The sequence below is a fragment of the Arvicanthis niloticus genome, chromosome 1 (assembly GCF_011762505.2).
Source record: "Arvicanthis niloticus isolate mArvNil1 chromosome 1, mArvNil1.pat.X, whole genome shotgun sequence".
NCBI classification, from domain to species: Eukaryota; Metazoa; Chordata; class Mammalia; order Rodentia; family Muridae; genus Arvicanthis; species Arvicanthis niloticus.
In genome coordinates, this window is record NC_047658.1 from 164395073 (window position 1) to 164416754 (window position 21682).

The 21682-nt window shown below is 48.0% G+C and overlaps 1 protein-coding gene across 7 annotated transcripts in view; it reads right to left on the reverse strand.

Moving 5' to 3' along the window:
* Nucleotides 1–20505, reverse strand: part of Gfra1 (GDNF family receptor alpha 1) — a 217590-nt gene extending 197085 nt beyond the window's left edge. Inside the window, exons 1-5 of one of the 7 annotated variants that reach the window (XM_076925852.1) lie at nucleotides 19854–20019; nucleotides 19357–19495; nucleotides 18954–19239; nucleotides 17800–18093; nucleotides 16578–16661 (exon numbers count right to left, since the gene is read on the reverse strand). In XM_076925852.1, the coding sequence (XP_076781967.1) occupies nucleotides 16578–16661; nucleotides 17800–18093; nucleotides 18954–18993 (418 nt within the window). In that variant the 5' untranslated portion in view covers nucleotides 18994–19239; nucleotides 19357–19495; nucleotides 19854–20019. Of the gene's footprint in view, nucleotides 1–16577; nucleotides 16662–17799; nucleotides 18094–18953; nucleotides 19240–19356; nucleotides 19529–19671; nucleotides 19754–19853; nucleotides 20020–20116; nucleotides 20460–20483 lie in introns of those variants that run through there. The other 6 variants (XM_076925869.1, XM_076925841.1, XM_034502051.2 and 3 more) reach the window with 6 other exon arrangements.
* Nucleotides 20506–21682: the final 1177 nt, after the last annotated feature.

A 21682-nucleotide genomic window follows, 5' to 3' on the forward strand; every position in this document is an offset into this window, starting at 1 on the left:
CTCTAGAGTTTAAACACTTCAAGAGAGCTTCTTTACTCCTGGAGGTTATGGGAAAGCCAAACCCATTCAAACCTCCAAATGCCAGCATCCCACATTCTCCTTAACCTGACTCTCCAGGGGCACAGGTATGTGATGCACACAGTTGGTCAGGGCTAACAGAGCAAAGTGCCAAAGTCCCTTACACAATACGTCTGTATACATGTGAAGACAGGTGTCTGTGGGAGAGGACAGGAACAGGCGTGGCAGCACTTCACAGTCCCCTCAGGATGGTAAAGAGCTCATGGAGAATGTAGGCCTTTAGTTATTTTCTTATTCCTCACAGTCATGAAACATAAAACCCTGAGTGCAAACTTTTCTATTTTAGGGCCTTCTAAACATTTAGCTTTGTATTGTGTGTCTACGGTAAATATTTGCCAGGCGTTTAAGGCCTGCGTCAGAGTGTGCTTAGCCAACAAGCTCTTTGCTTTTAAGTTCTGCTTTTAACAGGAAAATTCAACCCTCAATTGAGACTCCACTCTCTCCTGGGAACCCATACCTACTCACTTTCCCTCTTTCTCCAGGCTCACCACAATTTTACCAGCAGGCCCACTCCTTGTCAAGAACCATCTCCAAAAGACAATTTCTATCCTGTCTACTTGCTTTTCTTAACGAAGGATGTGGGAAGAGCAGGTCGGTGATTGTGGTGTGACCACATCACTTCCAGTCTCTGACAGACTGTAACAAGTGAGGTATATATCTGGTGGTGTGTGGTGAGGACACTTTATTTTACAGGCAAATCAGGACACGCACCATTGAGCGGAGGCCTTTCTGGAAACCATCCAGGAAGTCTGAGGTATACATACCTTCACTCTGTCCACCAGGGCGAGCTGCACGGGTTGACAGTGGACAAAGCCCCTCCCAAGTGATGGAAATGTCTTGATGTTCGTTTGTAAGAACTTTTACCATGGTGAGGCCCCCTTCACAGGGAATGATGCCCTTGAACACGGACTCTCATGGAATGTGGTTCTGCATTCATACTTCTGCTTTATTTATAGATACTATCCAGTCTGCAAACCGTGCAACTGAGACTTCCTAAGTGACAAACTTGTGAAGTCAGAAGACAAACCCTGACGGGGCTACCCAAGCTCACCCTCTTCGACACAGCACTGCTCGCCCAGCACCACAGTAACATCTTTCCTGGATCAGATACACTTCTTCCCAGGCTAAGATTTGGGGCCCATTCGGCATGAGGCAGGTGTGGATCGTGTCCAGTTACCCTGGTGGAAGTATCGCGCAGGCAGCTGATGAACATATTGCAAAGGAGGACTCCTCAAACTGAGAGCTCAGAGATGTCACAGGACCCATACACGGATTCCCAGAGGTCACTCTGAAGCCAACTGGTCAAAGCAAGAGGCTCCTCAGAAATTAAAGGCACAGGTCCGAGGCATTTGGTGGCAGCAAAGATCCAAAGAGGTCTGAAGTCCTGGGATGGCAATCAAGGCAAGCACTAGGCACTAAGCCAAAGGCTGGGACAGGGACCATCTAAGTCCACTGGCCACCTCTAGGGCTCTCTTCCTAAGCTTTCTACAATGAGAGATACAATGATTTTTTTTTTCTGCTCAAATATAAAGAGGGTGGTTAAACCAGAGGACGCTGAGAATCAGTCTTGAAATCAATTGATTCTATTTCTTACAAAACAATCAGAAAAGCAGAAAGCAGCAAAGCCCTTTCTCCTAGACAAACTTGGCTGGAATTCAAGATCTGCTACCAGCTAGCTGTGTGTACATGAGTCACTGGGTATCAGGGTTTGGATTCCCTCCAAAGTAAGATGTGGTAAACGTCCCATCTCCAGGCCAATACTCTGGGCTTTAGTGAAGGTTCCAGAAAAAAGCCTAGAAGTGCCTCTTGCATCTTATTTATCGGTACCCAGCAGACATGCCACGGTTAAATTATCTCTGCGGTTGCCCATTGACAACCAGAACCAGCTTTGACTATGGCCTCAGGGCTGGACAGGGAATTAGAAGGCACCCCAAGCATCTTCTAGGAAACACGACAGTTCAACCTTCAAGCTTAAAGATTTCCATGGAAGTTACCACCCTTGTTAGCAAGCATTCTCAGGGAGGAATCTTGTCACAGGCTGGGTACTCCAGAGGCTGGCACTTAGAAGCACCCATATGATCAGACAGCCTGAACTCAAGAGAAGCTACCTTCAGCCTCCAAAAGAAGTCACACCAAGGAACTAGAGGGATCTTAACCCAGACAAAGGAGACTGAAACAAGTGGGCACTGCTTAGGGATTTTGACCCTCACCTGACCCCATGCACAATGTAGTCCCAGTAAGCACAGTCTTTCTAGGAGACCCAGCCATCAACAGCTGTGGAATGTCAAAAACAAGTCTGCAGGGGTCTAGAGTTACCCCTCCTCCACCACAAGAGAAACAAAACACATTTCTGGCTCTCTGACTTTATGTTCTTCTGCTGAGGAACAAATGTCGACAAGATATAGGATGCTCTGTGCTGCCTGCCACCCAAACGCAGGGGACATAATTTTATACAGAGCTACGCCCGCTTAATTGTGGTGCATTAAGTATTATGTTCATTGTTTCTGAAACTGGGGAGAAATGAATAATTTATTTCAGACAAAGGAAACTCTTGAATATGAAATGCCTCATCTTTTAAAATTACAATTTGGAAGACAAGAAGGAAAAAAAAATACCCAGAGCCAGCAAACCTTACACTACTAATAGAAAACACTGCATTGACTGCTTCTATGTTGTTTGCAAACATTACTTTTCCAAAACCTTCTCTAACATAATGGGGGAAGGGGAATGGGGGAAGGGGAAAATGGGGGAGGGAACACAAAGAGGAAGGAGGGATAAGGGGGGAGGGGGAGCAATGAGAGAGGAGAATAATGGGGAAGGGGATATGAGGGAGGGGGTAATGGGGGAGGGAGAACATTCTTTTTTTTCACCACATTCACATCCACTTCTCACTCAGCTCCTGTATCTAATGTAAATTTTCTGTGCTGGGTAAACCCTTGCCTCTCCCACTAAGATGCCCTGGCTTGCCATATACAGACTTCCTTCCCAGACTTTCATTTGTCCATGTTTTCTGTCTCTCTTCTCCCTACTCCACCACCAGGCCACTTCACTTCACTCTATACTCTAACTCACCAACATCTTCCCATCAATTAGCTCAGTGTCTGGCACACAGAAGCTTCTGGAAACGGTGGGCTGCTACTGTGTCCTGAGTAGACATTGCATTGTTTAGAGTACACCCAACGGATGCTTGCTTGCTTGCCTCCCTTTCTTCTTCCTCCTCCTCTTCTTCTTCCTCCTCTTCTTCCATTCAACCCATTCAGTTACCCCCACATCATGCTAAAAAACTGAGGCAGGAGAAGAGAGGGACTGGGATGCATGGAAGAAGACCATTTATCCTGGTCTGCTTCCTCCTGCTATAATAAACCCCACAACCAGAAGTAACCTGCAGAGGACAGGGTTTACTGAACTCACACATCCTGTTAGAATTCATCTTGGAGGGAAGCCAGGGCAGGAACTGAAGCTGAGGCCATGGAGCAACACTACTCACTGGCTTGCTCTCCAGGCTCATGTTCAAATACCTTTCTTATACTTCCAGGAAGAATTGGCACCACCCAAAGTGGGTGGGGCCCTCCCACATCAATCATCCATCGAGAAAATGTACCACAGGCTTGTCTACAACCAATCTGATGAGGGCATTTTCTCAATGGATGTTTCTTTTTCCCATAACTCTAGTTTGGGTCATGCTGACTAAAAAACAATCAGGACAGCATTAGAAGTGCTTGCTTCCCACTTCGAATGCTAATGGGCAATGTCAGAGCATACTAGGCTCTGGACCTCCAACACCCCATGAACTAGATACTCTGTTACCCAGTTACCAGACAGAACTGTTACCTATGCTCCCGTGGCTAGAGACTGTTGAAGTGTAGAATTCAAACCAGGTGTGTTAACTGCAAGTTCTGTGTACACTGCTACTGTGCTGCACTGAATTCTACTAGAACCAAGACTTCATGCCCATCCCTCGCCCACCCCCACCCTGTGAAGAACTGCAGATGGCCTTCTTGTGGATCCCATGGAAAGATGCTGCAGGCTCTGGGTATCTTCCCTCTAGGGAGCAGCCAGAGACAAGGACAGCACCACCTGCCCCTACCCCAAGAGGTCATTAAAGCAATGGCTTCCCTACACCAGAGAGAGCTTGGGAGGCTTCTGTGCTCTGAAGGGGTGGGGGTGGGTCTGGGTGTGCAGTCACACAGTCCTCCCTCTTCATCCTGCCTCACAACATGTCCCCTGGGATCAGTGGGTATCCTGTACCATCAAGCCAAATTCCTACATGGAGAACCTTGGGGTTCTTACTTAACTGTCTCCAAGTAAGACAGCAGAGATATACCCTGAGCCCAGGTCAGAGGTGGTGCTGGGGTTTCAGTGGGACACACAAGAAGATGAGAAAAAAGCCACTGTTCCAGGGGTCCAGGCTGTGCACAGTACCAGAGGTTACGAGCAGTGGCTTCTTGTTAGCCACACCATGCAGTGTCTGTGGGTCTCTACAGAACAACTGTCAAAGATTGCCTTACTAAACTCCCTCCACCAGAGTCTGGCTCCTTAGTGCTCCACACCCTGCATTCATTCCAACAGCCATCTGTCTGCCCCACGGTGTTCCTGGGACCACCCAGGTAGGTATAGACACATTCTAGAACCCTCTGCATGCCCCTCCCCCTCCCACAGGTCACATAGGTCTGGGAGAAGCAACATGAACCTGGCCTTTGCCAGTTCTGCCTCCACAGGAGCTGAGGCAGAAGCATGACTTTTTTGAACAGGGGTATTCCCATGGCAGGCCTCATGGCCTTCTCTTGTCAGAAAGCATCCAGATGCTTGTGTTGCTTTTATGACACCAAACTATATTGTTGAGACAAAAAAAATGGCAACATTTTATATGGTTCAGACTGAAAGTGCCAGCAATGCCAGGGAGCACTGCTCTCGCTTCACCTGGTTTTAAGACAGAACAAGTACACGCCTCTCTGTCCAGCCTACTACCAGCATGCCTCATGCCCAGTGCTCTCACCACAGGAAATGGGCTGTTATTAGCACCCCAGACTTGCTGGGTCCTTGTTCATGCTGTTCATGTGGCTGAATGCCTTCCCCAACTATCTCTACTTATCAAACTCCTCCTCATTTCACAAAACCCAACCCAGAGATCCCCTTTAGACAGCAAGACATCATCCTTATAGCATGACACAGCCATGGAAAACACAAGCTCATGGCAGCTTTGTCAACTGACCCTGGGCCCCCTTAAGTCTGGCCTACCCAACCTTCAGTTATGGATGGGGAGGGGTCTATAGGGCCCTACCACAAACACAGGTGACTAGCAGATTCTGAGAGATGGAGGGGTATCATGTCCTAGTTTGTACTCACTAGTGAACCCACCAGGCCATAATGGATGGGTGCAAACCTGTGGTCATGCAGACAGTCTTGGTTAAGATACAAAACAAAACCCCAAATTCATGAGCATGGAAGGCCGCTATGCTAACCACTATACCACTGAGGACTCTGAATAGTCATGAATACAAAAGATAGAAAAGAGGGGACGGTGAAAGGGGGTGGGAAGGAGGAGGACATAAAAAGGGGTGAGCAGGAGTACCCAGAATGCCTTACACATGTGTATGAACAGAATTTATTAATAAGAGAAATCAAAGCTAGTCAAGGCATTCCAAGTGAGGGAGGGCTCTCCCCGAGTAATCGATTACTGCTGCCTCAGGATTACACTGAGCCATGTGGGGTTCTACTCACTCACCATACACACCATTTTCTTCATATCTGTCCACAAAACTGAAAAAGAGAATCCTGAGAAGGCGGGAGAGGGAAACCGTCAACTTAACTCTAAGCCACTAAGGTTCCCCAGCCCCAATATCCGCGAATGAATTTAGCAGGAGTAAACGTCTCTCACCAGGAAAATCTGAAAAATAAGAACCCCCCCCAAACTGACCAATTATTCTAATTCTAAAATAAAATGTAACATAATAATATATTCCATGTAAACTCAGAATGTGATCCTTAAAACATTTATGCCATGTGTCATTATATATATGTGTGTGTGTGTGTGTGTGTATATGTATGTGTGTGTGTGTGTGTATATGTGTGTGTGTGTATATCATATGCCAAGTTACATACATGTGTGTAATATTTGTGATTATATGTGTTACGTTTATCACATATGTGTGTGGCAGAGATAACAGATATTAAATACCTACATGTGTGCCACTCAGTGAAAACCATCTATCTACCAGCCCTTCACATGGGTTATATACTGAACTTTCATGGTATACATAACATTGCACAAGTCTAAATGGATGCCACCATGTAAATCCTGGAGCCAACATGATAAAAAAGAATGCTGGGTCTGTCACAGCTTAATTTTTATTTTTCCACTTCCATGTGTATGTGCAGTGTGCACGTGTGCATGCATGTACAAGTAAATACCTGTGAAGGTCTGAAACTGATGTTAGGAATTATGTTTATTTATTAAGAAAGACGGGGTCTCGCATTCAAACTTGGAACTCACCAATATGGCTGGTCTTGCTAGCCAGCTTGCTCTGGGCATCCTTGCTCTCAGCCTTCTAAGGCTGGAATTGTATGTGGGCCACCACGTCCACCGTCTGAATTTGGCTTAGGTTCCCAATATGTGAACGTTGGTCTGCATGTTCAAGCAGCAAGCACTTCAATCACAGAGCTATCTTTTCAGTCCTGGTCACAACTTACGTGTATGTACTCTGGTGACTTTACTTGGGTCTCAGTGTACATATTCATCAAGTGGGGCCAACTTCCTACTCAACAAGGATTACCCAAGCTGTTGCCTATAAAATGCCCACACAGTGCATCTTACCTCTCTTACTGTCCTTTTTTCTCCTGAACGGTGAGGTCGCTCATTTCTAGCTGGAGTACGCTCAGAGTTTCTGTCACCATTTCCCCATTCAGATGCCACTCCTATGCCCTGAAAAGGTGGGGCTCCATTTGGGGAACACCCCCTCCCCCTGGATCTAGTGATCTCCAGCATCTGCTTCATCAAGGGTTTATTTGAAACTCGCAGGAACAAGGATCAATGAACCATTTCATAAACATGAGCTCTAAGAAACCTGCTGGTCTATTCCTACCAACAGTGCAATCAATACTGATTTTCATACATTATTAAGTGTTCGAGAAATGACAATGTGCACTAGGCAAGAGGAATAACAGCTGGCGAGGCGCTTCCTGGGCGATCTGCTGGGACGTAAAGGGGAGGGACGTAAAGGGGAGGGACGTAAAGGGGAGGGGCGCCAGCTAGCGTGCTGAAAGACAAATGAACAGCATATTAGGTCACCTTAAAGTGGGACTCAACTCTGTATTCCTTTCTTTACCACTGTGTAATGCTATTTATATGACAACATAACAAAAAGTGGCCCCAGGCATTCTGCTCCACTTTAGAAACCGTCCTGCCTCACACAGAAATGAAAAAGGATAGAACGCAGAAATTGCTTCTTTGGTTAATATTTCTGCAGTTCCGCCGGAATGGTTTTAATAGTGAGCGTGTTCTGGATTCCGGGTCTCAATTAAGAACCCATCAGAATGCAGTGTCAAATATTAAAATAACAGATGCTGGCTTATATTTCAACTTTAAAGCCCCTTTGTCAAACAGTGTCTTAACGTAGAAGACAGAAAGAGAAGCTGGGAATTGAACAGGAAGGGGAAAGGGGACTAGATTTCTCCTTTGGAATAAAGAACCCAGATCTGTGTTTCAAATGCCCACAGGAAGAGCAGAAAGAGGACTATATAGAGCCATAGGAACAAAATGTGAGATCTTCCAGGTACAGGCTGTTTGGCCCTGAGAGCACTGCTCAACCTCTTTGAGCTCAAATTTCTCCCTCAAAAATCAAATGGTACAATACCTACCTATAGTGAGCTGGGGCACAGAAGCAAAATAAACATGAGTGGGCTTTCCAGTAAAGAGACACACAGCAGAGACGTCTCTGTGAAACACCCCTTGCCTTTCGGTCCTCTTTTTAAAAAGGAAACAGACCTGAAAGACCTGTGGGCTGAGGAAGGCAGAGTCCCAGATGGAACCATGGATTGACCAAAAATAGGCCAGTTGACCGAATGATTAAAAGTCTGTTATATGCTAATGCATGGACAGGGCGGACCTTCACCAATTTAGCAAGAGTAAATTACAATTGATTTTCAAAGAAATTGCTTGTTCTCTTCCCCTTCCTCGGCTGTGCCACACACAGCTGCCTCTGCCTCTGTCATAGCCAGGGCCAACTGAGCACTTGTCAAGGAAGATCTGTTTGAGGCAAAATGACTGATGAGATAGATGTTCAGAACTGCACACACTGACAGTGCACACCTCCGAGCAGGCAGATACACAAGTGCACCCAAATCTCTATGTGGTACACAATGCGTGCACATTTCTACAGTTTTCGGAGGGCTTGTGTGCAAGCCAGCCCACCCCTAGAGCCCTGTGCTTTATGCATCTCTAGTCTCTCCGCAGTGGGAAAGCAAGCTCTCCTGTGCTGTGCCATTTGGACTTTTACCATGAGATCTCGAAAGGGCACGCCTCTAGAAGTCTCCCCAAGGACTCTGCAGCCCTAAATGAAATCCTGGACATGAAGAGAAACGGTTAAAAGATCAGAGAAGATGGGAAATCACGACAAAGGTTAACAATGGCCGCTTTCACCCCTAATTTCTGATATGGTGATAGACCCCCTTAGAACGTTAATTAGAATGGAAGGAGAGATGAAAGGAATGCCCAGGAGACATAATAAATTAGCCCCTTATGCAAATCACCCATTCATTTCCATCACTGACCCAGCTAGCTGAGTCTCTAAATTACAGGAAGTGGTTAGCTTCTTTAACAAAAAAATACCAGATGAAAGACTAGGTTTTTCTTTTTCTTTTCTTTTTTTTTTTTTTTTTAATCTGAGGGCTGGGAGGATGTAAAGCAACAAATAATTTCTCAATCCTTCACCCCTCCCTTCACAGAAACTCTGAAGAGGGACAAAAGATGAACATTAACATTGCAGCCACTGGGTCCTGCAGCAAGGGATCTATCAATTAACCCTTGTTCTGAAGTAGTAGTCAGCTGCACCCCTCCACCCCTAGCCACACTGTAGCACTCACCTTCCTCCAAGAGAGACAGAAGGGAACAGAGGCCTGACCAGGTCAAGGGCGACTGAAGGGAGGCAGGAAAGTGCCGGGGATCCAGAGAGCTTCAAATAGCAATTTAAAAGCAAGCACATACCTAATTTTGCTTGTCCTCATTGTCCCTGACAATTTATGTTCCACTGTCCCATAAATTTATGGAACTCTCAGTTTTCTTATCAATAAAATAAGAGGGCTGGACCAGAATGACCTTCAAGAGATGCCCAGGGCATCTTTGTTTATCCCTGTCAAACAAACTGGATCCCTGTGATTGACTTTCTTATTTAGATATGAACCTTCAGCGTGCGTTTTGCCAAACGCACTTCTGGTTTCATTTCCTCCTCCTTTCCCTTCTATTCTCCATTATTTTCTCTGTGTACATTTGGCCAATGGACTAAATCATAGTTTATAAATTCTATATACAATTATATTGTATATGTATATGTAGTGATAGGCACATGTGTATGTGCATTTGTGCATGTCTTTGCGTGTGTATGTGTGTTACAATCAACAGTTTCTTTTGTATGAGGAACAAAGACAGCAAGGCCCATAAAGGTGTACCATTCAATAAAAGGACTCAAGAAAAAGTAAAGAGCAGAAATCTCTTACAAGCCAAAGAAGTCGGTTGCCTTCTTTGCACTGTTAAAGCACACATGGCCCGTAGGAAAGGTAGACACTATCCTGAGGTCCCCAGCTAGTCAGGGATTAGGCTATGGGCAGGTTCCGAGCCCTGGACCACAGCACTCTGTGAACATATCTGCTCCGCTTGATACGTTATCGAGAACTGGGCACTGTGTTTCAGACAACAAAAAAGGTGTGGGGTGTCCTTTGGAAAGAACAAGCAAAAAAAAAAAAAAATGAAGAGATGACAGAAAGAAATACTTCAGGAGTCTAAAGAGAAGGAACGAGGGCAGACATATTGGCTATAAATAATTTTGCACCTTGTAACAATCTTCAGCTCATGCAATTACCTGTCACTCACTGATGTTTTATCTCCCCTTTCTAAAGCAGGACCTCCAGGAACACTACTCAAAACATTTGGCTGTCTCCACTTTGCCAGTCTTTGCTGGTGCATGTAGGCATCTTCCATGAAGACTCAGAGACCACAATGTCCTATGCGTTACCCATAAAACTTACTGCGGTTCACACTTAATCTAAATAACTTGATGCTGCTGTCAGGACATGATCAGTGACACAGAAAGATGCAGTTTCCTCAAGTCACCAGGCAGGTAATGATCAAGGAAGTAAAAACTGAGAGAAAAACACAGGCCTGTGTTTTTTTATACAATTGTTTACATGTCCAAAGGCTCCCAGTAACAGACTTGCTTAGCTTGGTTATCTTTTCCTTTTGAGCCTGTCTGTAATCTCACATGCCATAAAAGTAGGCTGCCTCAGGGGCAGGGAAGGGAGGAAATGAAACCCAAAAGTAGTGATCTGTGAAAGTGAACCCTGAGTGTCCTTAGCAGAGGCTTTGGAGGGGGAAGTCTCTCCTATCTCAAGTCTCTCCCCTGCCTCAGACATGATATTCGAAGGATGCAGTAATTCTGCTGCTGCGGGAAGATTTACGGAGTGAGGTGGGAGACATGGGGGTCATGATACCGAGAAGAGAAAGTTGATCTCAAGAATTCTTAAGCACAGGAAAAGCTCCCTTCCGGATGATTGCCACACGCTCACCTACCAAAGAGCCTGAGTACCAAGGAAGAGCAGTAGCAGGCACTTGAGCACGAGCAGAGCCCTTCCAAAAGGGGCAGCAAGCCTCACACCTGGCTACTGAGAGGCAAGGCTGTCTTCTAGAGCCTTTGAGATAGACACAGATTTAGTATTTGTGTTGCTGAGGGTTCAGGATTGTTCCTTCTCCAGACCCTGGATCAGAGAGGATATCTGTATGAAAAAGAGGTCCAGTCTTATAGTCAGGAGAGAGATGACAGCTAAGAGGCCCCCACAATGAGTTAAAAGTGAGGAAGATTTATCAAAGACCGAAGATATTTCTGACACTATGCTAAAATTTTTACATAAAAGCATCATTAACCCACAAGAACTTATAAAGTAGATGCGACCACTTCCTGATTTTATAACCAAGGTGTCCATGCTGTGGGTGGAGCCAGGAGTCACCTGGGTGGCTGAATGCTCAGGGCATGTGTTCTCTTTTATCTAGGGTGGCCCTGAGAAGCTATCCTGAGCACTGATAGAAGACTAGACAGTCACTGTGCCTTGTCTATGACACAGTGCATAGGGCGAGACAGGAAAAGGCAGGAAGTAAGGCTGAAAACAGGTCCATGTTGCCATGTCAACAGGGCACCTGACCAAGAAGAAGCCAGGTGATCCTGGAAGAAACCAGACCCAAGTTGGTAAGTGTCAAGGCCAAAGCAAAGTTCGAGCAAACAACAAAACGGAAAGAAACTCAGGGAATGGAGCAATGCCAAAGAGGACTGGAGTCTCCTGTCTCCTAGGCTCTTGGAGACAGTCCTGATGATGGAGCAGGGATGGCAGAAGGCTGGAGCAGACCTGCAGTTTTGTTTGTAGTACATTGAATATCCAATAACCTGCTGTATAAGACAAGATACTCAGGAAAAGAGGGTACAGGGAGAAAAAGGGAAGAGATGGTGAGATCCGTTTTGGACATGCTAGGTTCGAGATAACATAGTGGATGGTCTAGATGGCCCCACTCAGTTGGAAAGATTGCTTTAGAGCCTGGAAGAGGCTGGAGGAGGAAAGAAGGTTCTGGATCACCTACATAGCAGGTGGCTGAGGTCCTCAGAATAGATAAGGCATGTCCAGCTCATACAGCCAAAGAGGCTACTTATCCTTCCGCAGAGCAGTGCCCTGGCAAATCTCAAGCAGTGCAGTCCTGGCTAAATCTGTTACCCTCTCTGCAAGACCATATGTTAAAGTGGAAAACTGGCCTAGATCTCTGAGAACCCTGTCTTGTCAATCAGCCACCTGTGGTCTGGACCAGAAAGGATGCTGGATGCTGAGTTGACACAGAACGTTAACAAGCAGTCACTGACTTCCAGTGGGAAAGACAGACACATAAATAATTCTCCCAATGTGCCATGATTAATAGCTACCATAAACATAAAAGCATAGGAAACAAGAGGAGTCCTAAGTGAGAGGCCTGTCTGGGGGATTCCAGCAAGACTTTTAGAGATGAAATTTGATTGCAGACTTGAAGAACTATTAGATGCTTCTGAAGCAAGGAGGCCATGACCAAAGACCTAGGAGAGTGTACACAGATGCAATACATAGGGAAGGGTCTGACTAAAGGAGCTCGAATAGAAAGAGGGCATGGGCAGGAGGGTAGCAAGATTAGGCTACAGGGGGCCCCTATGGCCCCAGATCAGAATCAGCAGTTCTAACCAACAATGAGAATAGTAAAGCCATACTGGGGCTCTGAAATAGACCATCAGCACTATTAAAGATTGTTTTCAAGAGCTGGGCAAGGGGCAAGAGAAGTGCACCAGAGTAAGAGTGTGAACCGGCCTTACGGCACCCACGTCCTGTGGCTTGCAATTCCTGTAGCTCCAACTCCCAGAGCGCCAACGTCCTCTTCTGGCCTCCCTGGGCACCCATATGTATGTGTACACCCCACCCACACACACACACGCACACACATGCATACACACAGACATATAAAATTTAAAAAATATATTTTAAAATTAAATCAGGACCCGAGTAAATGGGATAGGATACCTCATGCCCTCCCCAGCCTACAACAAGAATATCAAAGCTGTATTGAGACTCTCTCTTGTGCTCCATGGACGGATTCTAGTCCCAAGGTTCTTCTCCGATGGGCAAAGGTTTTAATAAAGGTTTTGTTTTTTGTTTTTTTAAGTAGTGACATAAAGATGATCTCACATAATACCAGAAGAGGCAAGCACAGCTAATGACTTGAATCCTCACCCAGAAATCCAGACTCAACAAAGTCTGGGCACATCTTATTCCTGGATTAAACCATTCCTAATTACTCAGGCACCAACGTTAAAGTCCTGACATTTCTGGAAAGATCTCTGACACCCACAGGCCACAGGGAAGAGGTGACTGAGACACAGTCTGGGTTGTCATCTCTTACCAAGTCTTCGAGGGAGGTCTCTGCTCTGACATGCTTCCCCTTGGCTTTTTCACACCTCACTACCCATTTTGACTCTATGTGTGGAAATCTCAGCAACTCCTGACTCTCCCGAAAATGCAAGCTCCCAATCAATACTTGAACCCTTGCAGCTTGATTTTCTCTTTCTGTCCAAGAGGGTTATAGCTTGCCCCTCAAACCCTCCCCCCACCCGCAGGCTTCTCCTGGCTCCGACTACACTTTCAAATAGTCTCCATGCGTTGTTCTCCTTTTCTGGAGAATTGAAGAAAAAAATTACAGCAGGTTCACCACCCCCTTCAGGCCCATGGTTAACAGGTACAGGGCCTGTGGCCAAGAAAGAAACTATATGCTGAAGTCTAGTGTCTGGGCTCCCAGGAGATTCTTCATGCCTCGCCCTATCTCACACCCCTCCCCCTTTACTCCAGCATTCTCTCTCATTGGCTCATTTTCTCCCTTGTGTTATTCAGGCCCTAGACCCTTAGAAACCATACTGGCTGTGAACATAGCTCCTCATGTCCCTCTTTGCATGCCTCAGAGGGCAAACACAAGTGTAGGCCTGCCACCTGTCCACTGAAATACTGGCCTAACTCGGCGGCTCCATTTCCTTTCCACAGTTTAGGCTTCAGAAGAGAAAAAAGTTTAGATTATATTTTATTGTTGCTCTTTTCCTCGTTCCTACCAGGCCACATGTAATAACATCCCCACAAGGCCCTTTTATCCAGTTAGCAAGACGTCTTTGCGTTTGAAGACTCCAAAGAAAATGGAAACAAACATATACTTTAGGGGGCCACAGAGTCCCTAGGATCTGCCTGCCTCAGCCATCTCGTTCTCAATGCTGAGGTTCTAGCTATCAATCACTGAGTCCAGCTTTTTCTGTGGGTGCTGGGGACCCAAACTCAATTCCTCGTGGTGACACAGCTGTCACTGAGCCATCGTCACTGCTAGACTTTCAATCATGTCGGTGGGAAGATCCAGCTCACATGCTTGTGTATTCAGTTTGCATCTGTCTAGGTAGTCCAAGCATGGGATCCCAGGTGGTTACTCCATATGTAGGAAGGAGTCAGCCATCCTGACTTCCTCAGAGTCGTGCCCAATCCAGAATAGATACACTACAAACTCCGAATCCAACAGTGGAAAGCTACATTTATCATACTGCTTCAGACTCCAGCTGACAGGCCATACTGACTACTGTGCCAAACTCATTGACTTCAAACCCCTCAAGGCTCCATTTGGCTTTACCATAGCCACTTAAGGAACACAGTCACTGTCAAAGGTCAGGGCTCTCTGGGGCTAGGACCTATGTCCAATGCCCTCGAGATACCCAATCGAAACTCTAAATGAAGCCTTCCTGCCTCTGCTTAATTTATTATGACTTTCAGGTACTCAGCTGGATGAGTCTTACCCACTCAGGATCCTGTCTGCTATGAAAATAGACCTGCCTGAGTTTATTTGTGCAGTAAATGAGTAAGAGAAACTTGGTCAGTGCAGAAGATTTTTCTGCTACTCATGGAGGGAATTCAGACAAGTCAGTAGTTCCCCAGAAAGGCCTTGCTGTTTAAAAGTAGTACAGGTGCACTGGGGTACAGGGAAGGAATTGGGGGTGACCCCAGTCTTCCTTCAGAACTATAGACTGGAGAACTGTAGGTCACTTACTCCAATTGCCTCATTATACCAAGGAGAGCTGAATGACACGGCAAGGGACAAAGAGTCTGTGCAAAGCCCCATACTTAGCTCACTGCAATTCTGAAATTAAATCAAATGGCCCTTATTTATGGAGTGGGTCACACCCTCCAGCCCTCAGTGGGAAGTGATGCTTCATGGCAAGCAAGAGGTAAGAAGAGAGAGGGGGGGAGGGGGTCAGAGAGAGAGAGAAAGTGGGGGTGAGGGAGAGATTTCCTCTACAGAGAAAACCGTATATAGAAGTGCATCTCAAGCTTCGTATATTCATGAAGGACCCATCCAGGTGGATCTTGCTAAAATGCAGGTTCTGATTCAGTAGGTTTAGATGCATCCTGAGATTTTAACTGCCACAATGCCAGTCTGAGCCAACATCGAATAGATGAAAAACAATAAACACCAGACAAACAAATCTGGTTTTGAACTCTGCATTTATGACCTCTGTGATCACAGGCTTTTTTCCCATCATCCCCGGGCCTCAATCTGCCCCTCCATACAGAGTGTGAGACAGCGAGTGCTAAGAGCTCCTGACACAATGCCTGGCATATACTAAGGGCTTGGTAAATGTCAGCAGCTGCCTCTAAGATTCATGAGGACCAGGATGATGATAGCTGGCTGTCAGCCAAAACCACAATAGTGAGAACACAGTAGGTGTCCAATGGATATCTAGCCAATGAGTGTACATCCAACGCACATGTAATGTCAGTATGTGCATGCTCCCTTGGTCCTATACTTTGCTGCATAAAAGCTCAAGGCATCTAAAATACCAGGACTTCCTCATCAGCAAGCCATCATCTCTCAGAATCAAATCCAATACCACCATCATGTTTAACCACCAAGACACATGCAATTTGCGGGGGTTATACACACTTGAGAAAATGTCTTAACTGTAAATAAGTAAAGACAGCATCAGTCTGGAATCTGTATTTCATTAAGAGAGATTACTGCCTTGCCTCTTCTATGTGGGCTGTCTGAATGCAAATGCTATGAGAAACTTCGGTTAAGCTTCGGTTCATTGCCAAACTGAAAGAAAAACCCCAACAAGCTGAGGGCAGAGACTATATGTCAAAGGGCACTGGGGCAGGAGCATTTCCTCTCAGATGAACTCACACTTGCCCAGGACATATCAGATAGAAAACAAATGTGAGCAAATGCCACGTTTCAAACCAATGTCAGCTGTTAAATCCCCGGCAACGGGTTAGTCTACCTACAATCCCTCTACAGGTTAGGGTTATCACCACTGCTTCTTGAAGACAGTGGCATCATGAGGAGCTGATCCCATCCCACTGAGACACTGTGTGAGGTGCAGGAACAGGAATATGATTGCCACCTACAGACAGCAGTGTTCCCTTTGCCTAGGGCTAGCCAATCATATTTCATTGTGGTTTGTTTGTTTTGTTTTGTTTTTTTTTTTTTAACTTCAACACAGTCACCTCTCTTCAGGCTCTTCCAAACCACCACCGCACATCACTTCATTGAGAACTACTCTCCACCCAGACATCCTTGGCTACACGGTGCACCTCGTCACCCAGAAACCTCCCTCAACCTATACAGTATGAGATAGCTTGCCAGAGGGCAAGCCGGCAGAGTCGGGCCAACAAAGGAACAGTAGTCGAAGCATAAGTCAGCTTACCTGATATGAATGGGACAGCCCGGAATATATCTGACAACCTGCTGTTAACCGGCTCATACGGGGAATCTTCCAGTAGGTCATTTCCTAGAAATGACAGGGAGACTGGGCTCAGCTGTGGAAAACAGGCATATTTCAAACAGGGTTTCACTGCTCAGCCAGAACCTTTAATCGTGTTATGACTGTGGACCAAGGAGATGCTGAAAGTCTCAAAGATTTCACATTCGTGCTTAGGGATATGGTTATTTCCTTCTCCAACCTCCGCCTTTTCTGTCCTCGCTCTTCCCAGAGCACCTTGTAAAATACTGAGGAAGAACCCAAGCCCAAGCTTGCCAGAAAACTCTCCCACTCTTTGCAAAGGAATTGAAATCTGAGAGGAAAGAGCCAGTGACGTCACACACTTTGCTTGTCTCCTGGAACCAATGGAAGAAAGGTGACCCAGGACAGGCGCTAGTTCTCTGTTAGCTCCCCAAACCAAGGCATGAGGCCTGCTAGAAGGAACACTGACTATTCCTAAGATGTTTAGAAGTGGCAGCTGACCCTCCAAGCTTCTGTATTATAAATGTTAGTAAGTCTCAGTGAAGAATGGATGTATGGGATACTTCAGAGGTCCACTTGCAGACTCCCTAAATCCCACTGGAATGGGCAGCTGTGACTGCTACTTATGTGCCAACAGTGGTTGAACCTCAGCAGCTGGTTCAAAACCCGACTAATCTAAAATGACAAATGGTTTTTCACCCATGTAGCTTTGAACTGGTGTGAGGGGATGAAGAGAGCAAAGTTCACTGTCTCTGAAATACTTCTTTATCTCATGTCATAAGGAAAGAAAGGAAGAAATGCCAGGCGAGATGCCTTTGTGAGTGGGACTACTACCCTCTCAAGGCACTGAAAGCCTCAGGCCCGCTGAGAGGTGGGTTCCTTAGGTAGCATGTAAGGGGTCCCCACTCTGATGTTCTGACTAGGTCTCAGGAAAGTCAATGGGGTCCCAGGGGTGCCCCCACCCCCTCCTGGATTTTTTAACAACCAGCTCCAACGAGACTGCTCAGCTTCAGCAAACACCAGCTGCCTCTGTCCCTAGGGGCCAATGAAAGGTCCTCATCCCGCAGCTGGCAGAAGTGAGCAGAGGATGAGATCAACCAGCTTAGCCACAGTACTGACTGGACTGAGGTTGCCTCTGGCCTTCGGAGCCGAAACCAAGCACGCTGGTGGGGGCAGTAGTGCATACCCTGCAGGCTCTGGTACATGCTCCAGTAGATACGCAGACAATTCTTCTCTTTCTTCATGCCCCGCTTGCAACGGCAGTTGTAGAGAGACTTCTGCTTCAAGGCCTCCATGGCGCTGCGGCACTCATCCTTGGTCTCGAGGCCGGATGTCAGGCTGAAGTTGGTTTCCTTGCCCGCCACGCACTGCCTTAGTGTGCGGTACTTGGTACTGCAGCTCTGTTCCTTCAGGCACTGATCACTGGCTTTCACACAGTCCAGGCGGTCCCCACCACTCACCTCGGCCGACATCAGCAAATCTACAGGGTGAACAGAAAAGCGCTTGAGTGTAGCAGACTAGTGGGTACCCTGATTCCTGGTGCCGAGAGGGTAGGACTCGCGCCTAGGGCATGATAGAGCTCCACCATAATTCTGAGGGGCGGATTAGGTAGGAAGCTGGTCCACCCTTCTTCTGGATGACCATTTTCTCACCCCTGGAATTCCCTGGCTCAACAAGGAAGATAGTAACAGCATCCACTGGCTGCCTTAGCCGGATTTGCTGGGGATCCCGCGCAGCCCCAATGTCCCAAGGCAGAAGCAGTCCTGAACGGCTGGCTGCCCCGCCTCCCCCAAGCACCAGAGGCTGCAGTGTCTCCCTGCCAGCAGCGGGCACAAGGGCACTCAGTTGAACAGTGAGGCTGGGCGCTTGGCACCCGTAGCGCGCTGAACGAAAGGCGGGCGAGTGCCACAGTCTGCCCCGAGGGTGCGCAGAGACGTTATTCCCAGAAAAGTTTTCCATTCCAAGTTTGCTTTTTTCCCCGACCCCGGCTATATTCGACCACACTCCACCTGCCGGAGAGTCTCAGCGAGCTCCTGGCGACTTCCAAAGAGGACCAACGCCCCGAGATGGAAGCCGAGAGCCCCTCAATTCTCCACCAGACTGAGTTATTAGTGTTTGTTTTTGTGTTTTTCCCCTTTAAATACGGTAAAATAAAACCAACCATGCAAAGATGCTCCACAGCCGCTTCCCAATCCCAGGGATTCTTGAATCTTTTCACCCCCTAGCGAAACTTCTTCCAACCCACATTCACGGCACCCACCCGCAATTCTGGAGTGGCCGCCGCAAGGGACCCCCTATGAAAGACTCTGCATGAGAAAGCCAGCAGCGGCCTCAACTTACCCAGGAGTGGCAGCGCGAAGTACAGAGTGGCTAGGAACATGGTGCCGCCGCGCAGCTGGTCCCCGCCCCCCCAAAATCCAAAGCCGCCGCCGGGTCTCGCGGAGAGAGCTCAGCGTGCAGCGATCCCCGGGCGACTGCGCTCCTCTGGCCACTCAAAGTTCAGCTCCATCCAGGGTGAGAGCAGACTCCCCGTCGCTCTGCCGCCCACCGCCGCCAGCGACTCAGCTCCGAGCGGGCGCGAGGGCGGGAGGCGGACCCGCTTTTAGGGGTTCAGTTCCGACTCAACCTGCAAGGGAGAGCGCGCTTTGAAATGAGAGCCCAGAGTGCTGAAGCCTCCCTCTCCCGCCCCTCTCTTTTCTTCCCTCCCCCCTCCCTCCTTGGGGGACTTCTCAACGCTACCCACACTCGGGTCCTAAAGCAGGAGGTGAGAGTTCAGATATTAGGGGAATGGGGAAGCGCCGGAACCCGGGGTCTGGAGCAGGAGAGATCCTCTAGGGCTCACAACGTTCAAAGCTGGAGGCTATCGCGGACAACCCCAGAGGCTGAACGCAAGCAAATAAATAACCATTACTTTCCGAGCAAGCGCCGGAAGCTAGCTGGCGCTGCCCGGAGTCGGAGCCTCAGTGGCGAAGGCTCCTTAGCCAACCCCGCTGGACCAAGACCCTGCTCCGGCTCCGGGAAGTTGGCCGCCCTCCCTGGCTCCCGCCCGACCACTCACTTGCTGGCTCAATCACTAGCGTTCTAGCTCTTCTGTCCCCTGCCACAGGCCACCGATCGCTACCCTAGCCACTGACACTCCTCCCCCGGACTAGCCTTTTTTTTTTCCCCCAGGCAGTCCCGCAAGAAGAAACTGACATCCTTCCTGGAACTGAAACCTGGCTTCTGAGCCCCTACTCCTACCCGCCGCTCATCCTGGGCTCCTTCCTAGACTTAGGTGCTTCACAAGCACTTGCCCAGCGCCCGAACTCCTGTGCATCCACACCACTGCCCCGGGAGAGCGAGCTAGCCCACAGCATCTGCACGCCCCAGCAGGTGCAGCCCCGCACCACTAGCGCCCCCCTGGCCCCAAAGTTGGAGGACGCCAGCAAAATGGAAAAGGATGGCTGGAGGGGAAGTGGCGATGGGTTCTCAAGTGGAATGAGAAAACTCTAAATGCCACAAACCTGGACCCAATTGACCCGTGTCCAGCTGCAGCGAGTAGCCAGTGTTTATTTATTTATTCTTTGGGGGTGTCCCCGCCTCCTCTTTCTCTTTCCGGCCTCACTTTCTCTGTGTTAGGTAAAAAAACGATGCCATAATCTGCAACAGCTCGGAAGATAGAGTTGGCCAGGACGATTTCCGAGCAGACCTCCCCGACCCGGCTCGATGCCCGGTAGGGATGTCAGCGGTTATTGGAAGCGGTGGGAGGGTAGCGTGCCCAGATTGGTTTTGGCTAACGGCCCCTCAGGCTGCTTCTGCTCCAGCCGCCCGGCAGCGCAGGGCAGGCTCCTCTGTGAAGCGCGGTTCCTCTGAACGCCACAGCAGACTTACAGGCTGGCTGGCGGTGGGACCCAAGGCCAACACGCACGCAGACTCAGGACCCGCAGCGCTACGCCGCCGTCGCCGAGGCTGCGCACCCCAACCCCCTTCAGTGCACAAGGGCTCTTTCTTTAGTGCAACACAGCAACCCATCCAGACCTTTTTGAACACAAAGTTTTTTTTTTCTTCCTCCACGTCATTGGCGGCTGTGACTCAAGACTTGGCAATATACAGACTCACTCAGACCTAATCCCTGAGCGGCGATCTGAGATCTGGGGATGCACCCACCCATTGATCCACGCTTGTGCGAGCTCACAGACCTCTCTCCTCCTCCGGCTCTGACAACGAGACAAAGCAAAGTCCCCAGCCCACTGCACTGAAGTCTGATCAGACCCAGCTTTAGATAATTTATAAGATGATTTCCATCTTGACTGTTTCAAGAGTAATTTTTTTTTTCAAAAACATTTTATAAAACAGGACATATCCACAGCCCTTCACCCCAACTTCAAGGGTCGTTCCAGCGGTGCTCCTTAGCCCTGCTCTCCGTGACACCCGCTGTCCTTAGGGGTCCAGAGATCTGTCTAGATTATGTCCATGTCCGCAGTGGTGTTTGACCAACCATCTCGCTGCTTGGGGCTGGTGGCGGAGATCTTTTCTATGTCCAAGTTCATCTCTGAGGAAAACAGAGTTTGATTCAAATCTATGAGCCCAGCTGTCACATATGCAAACCCATCACCACAGACAATGGGCCGCCAAGGAGGACAGAAAAGAGACGCTCTTTTTTGATCCAGGGGGTTAATTGCAAAGGGCACAGGCTTTAGTTTAAGTTTGAGGCCGGTCATAAGGGCAGGGAGAAGAGGAGGAGGGATGGGTAGGTCTCCATTCAAGTACACATCAGCCGGGCGTGCCCTTCAGCTGTACCGGCTGTAGCATTGTTTGGAGTCCTCAAAGAGTGTCTGCGCCTCAGTGAGCGACCTAAACCCAGGGGACATCCCTGCCAGTCCTAGCTCCTCCTTCGCCTTGCACGTGTTCCTCAGGGGCAGGTATGAAGTGTCTGATGCCTTCACCAGGAACCCCTCCCCCAGCGTCGCATTCAATCACACCAGACTTACACAGATTTTCAGTTCAGTGTATCAGTTTACACTTCCATCGTCGAGTAAATAAAGCAAGCATATGTCACATTTTTGTGGCAGATGGTTCAATCCAAGGGC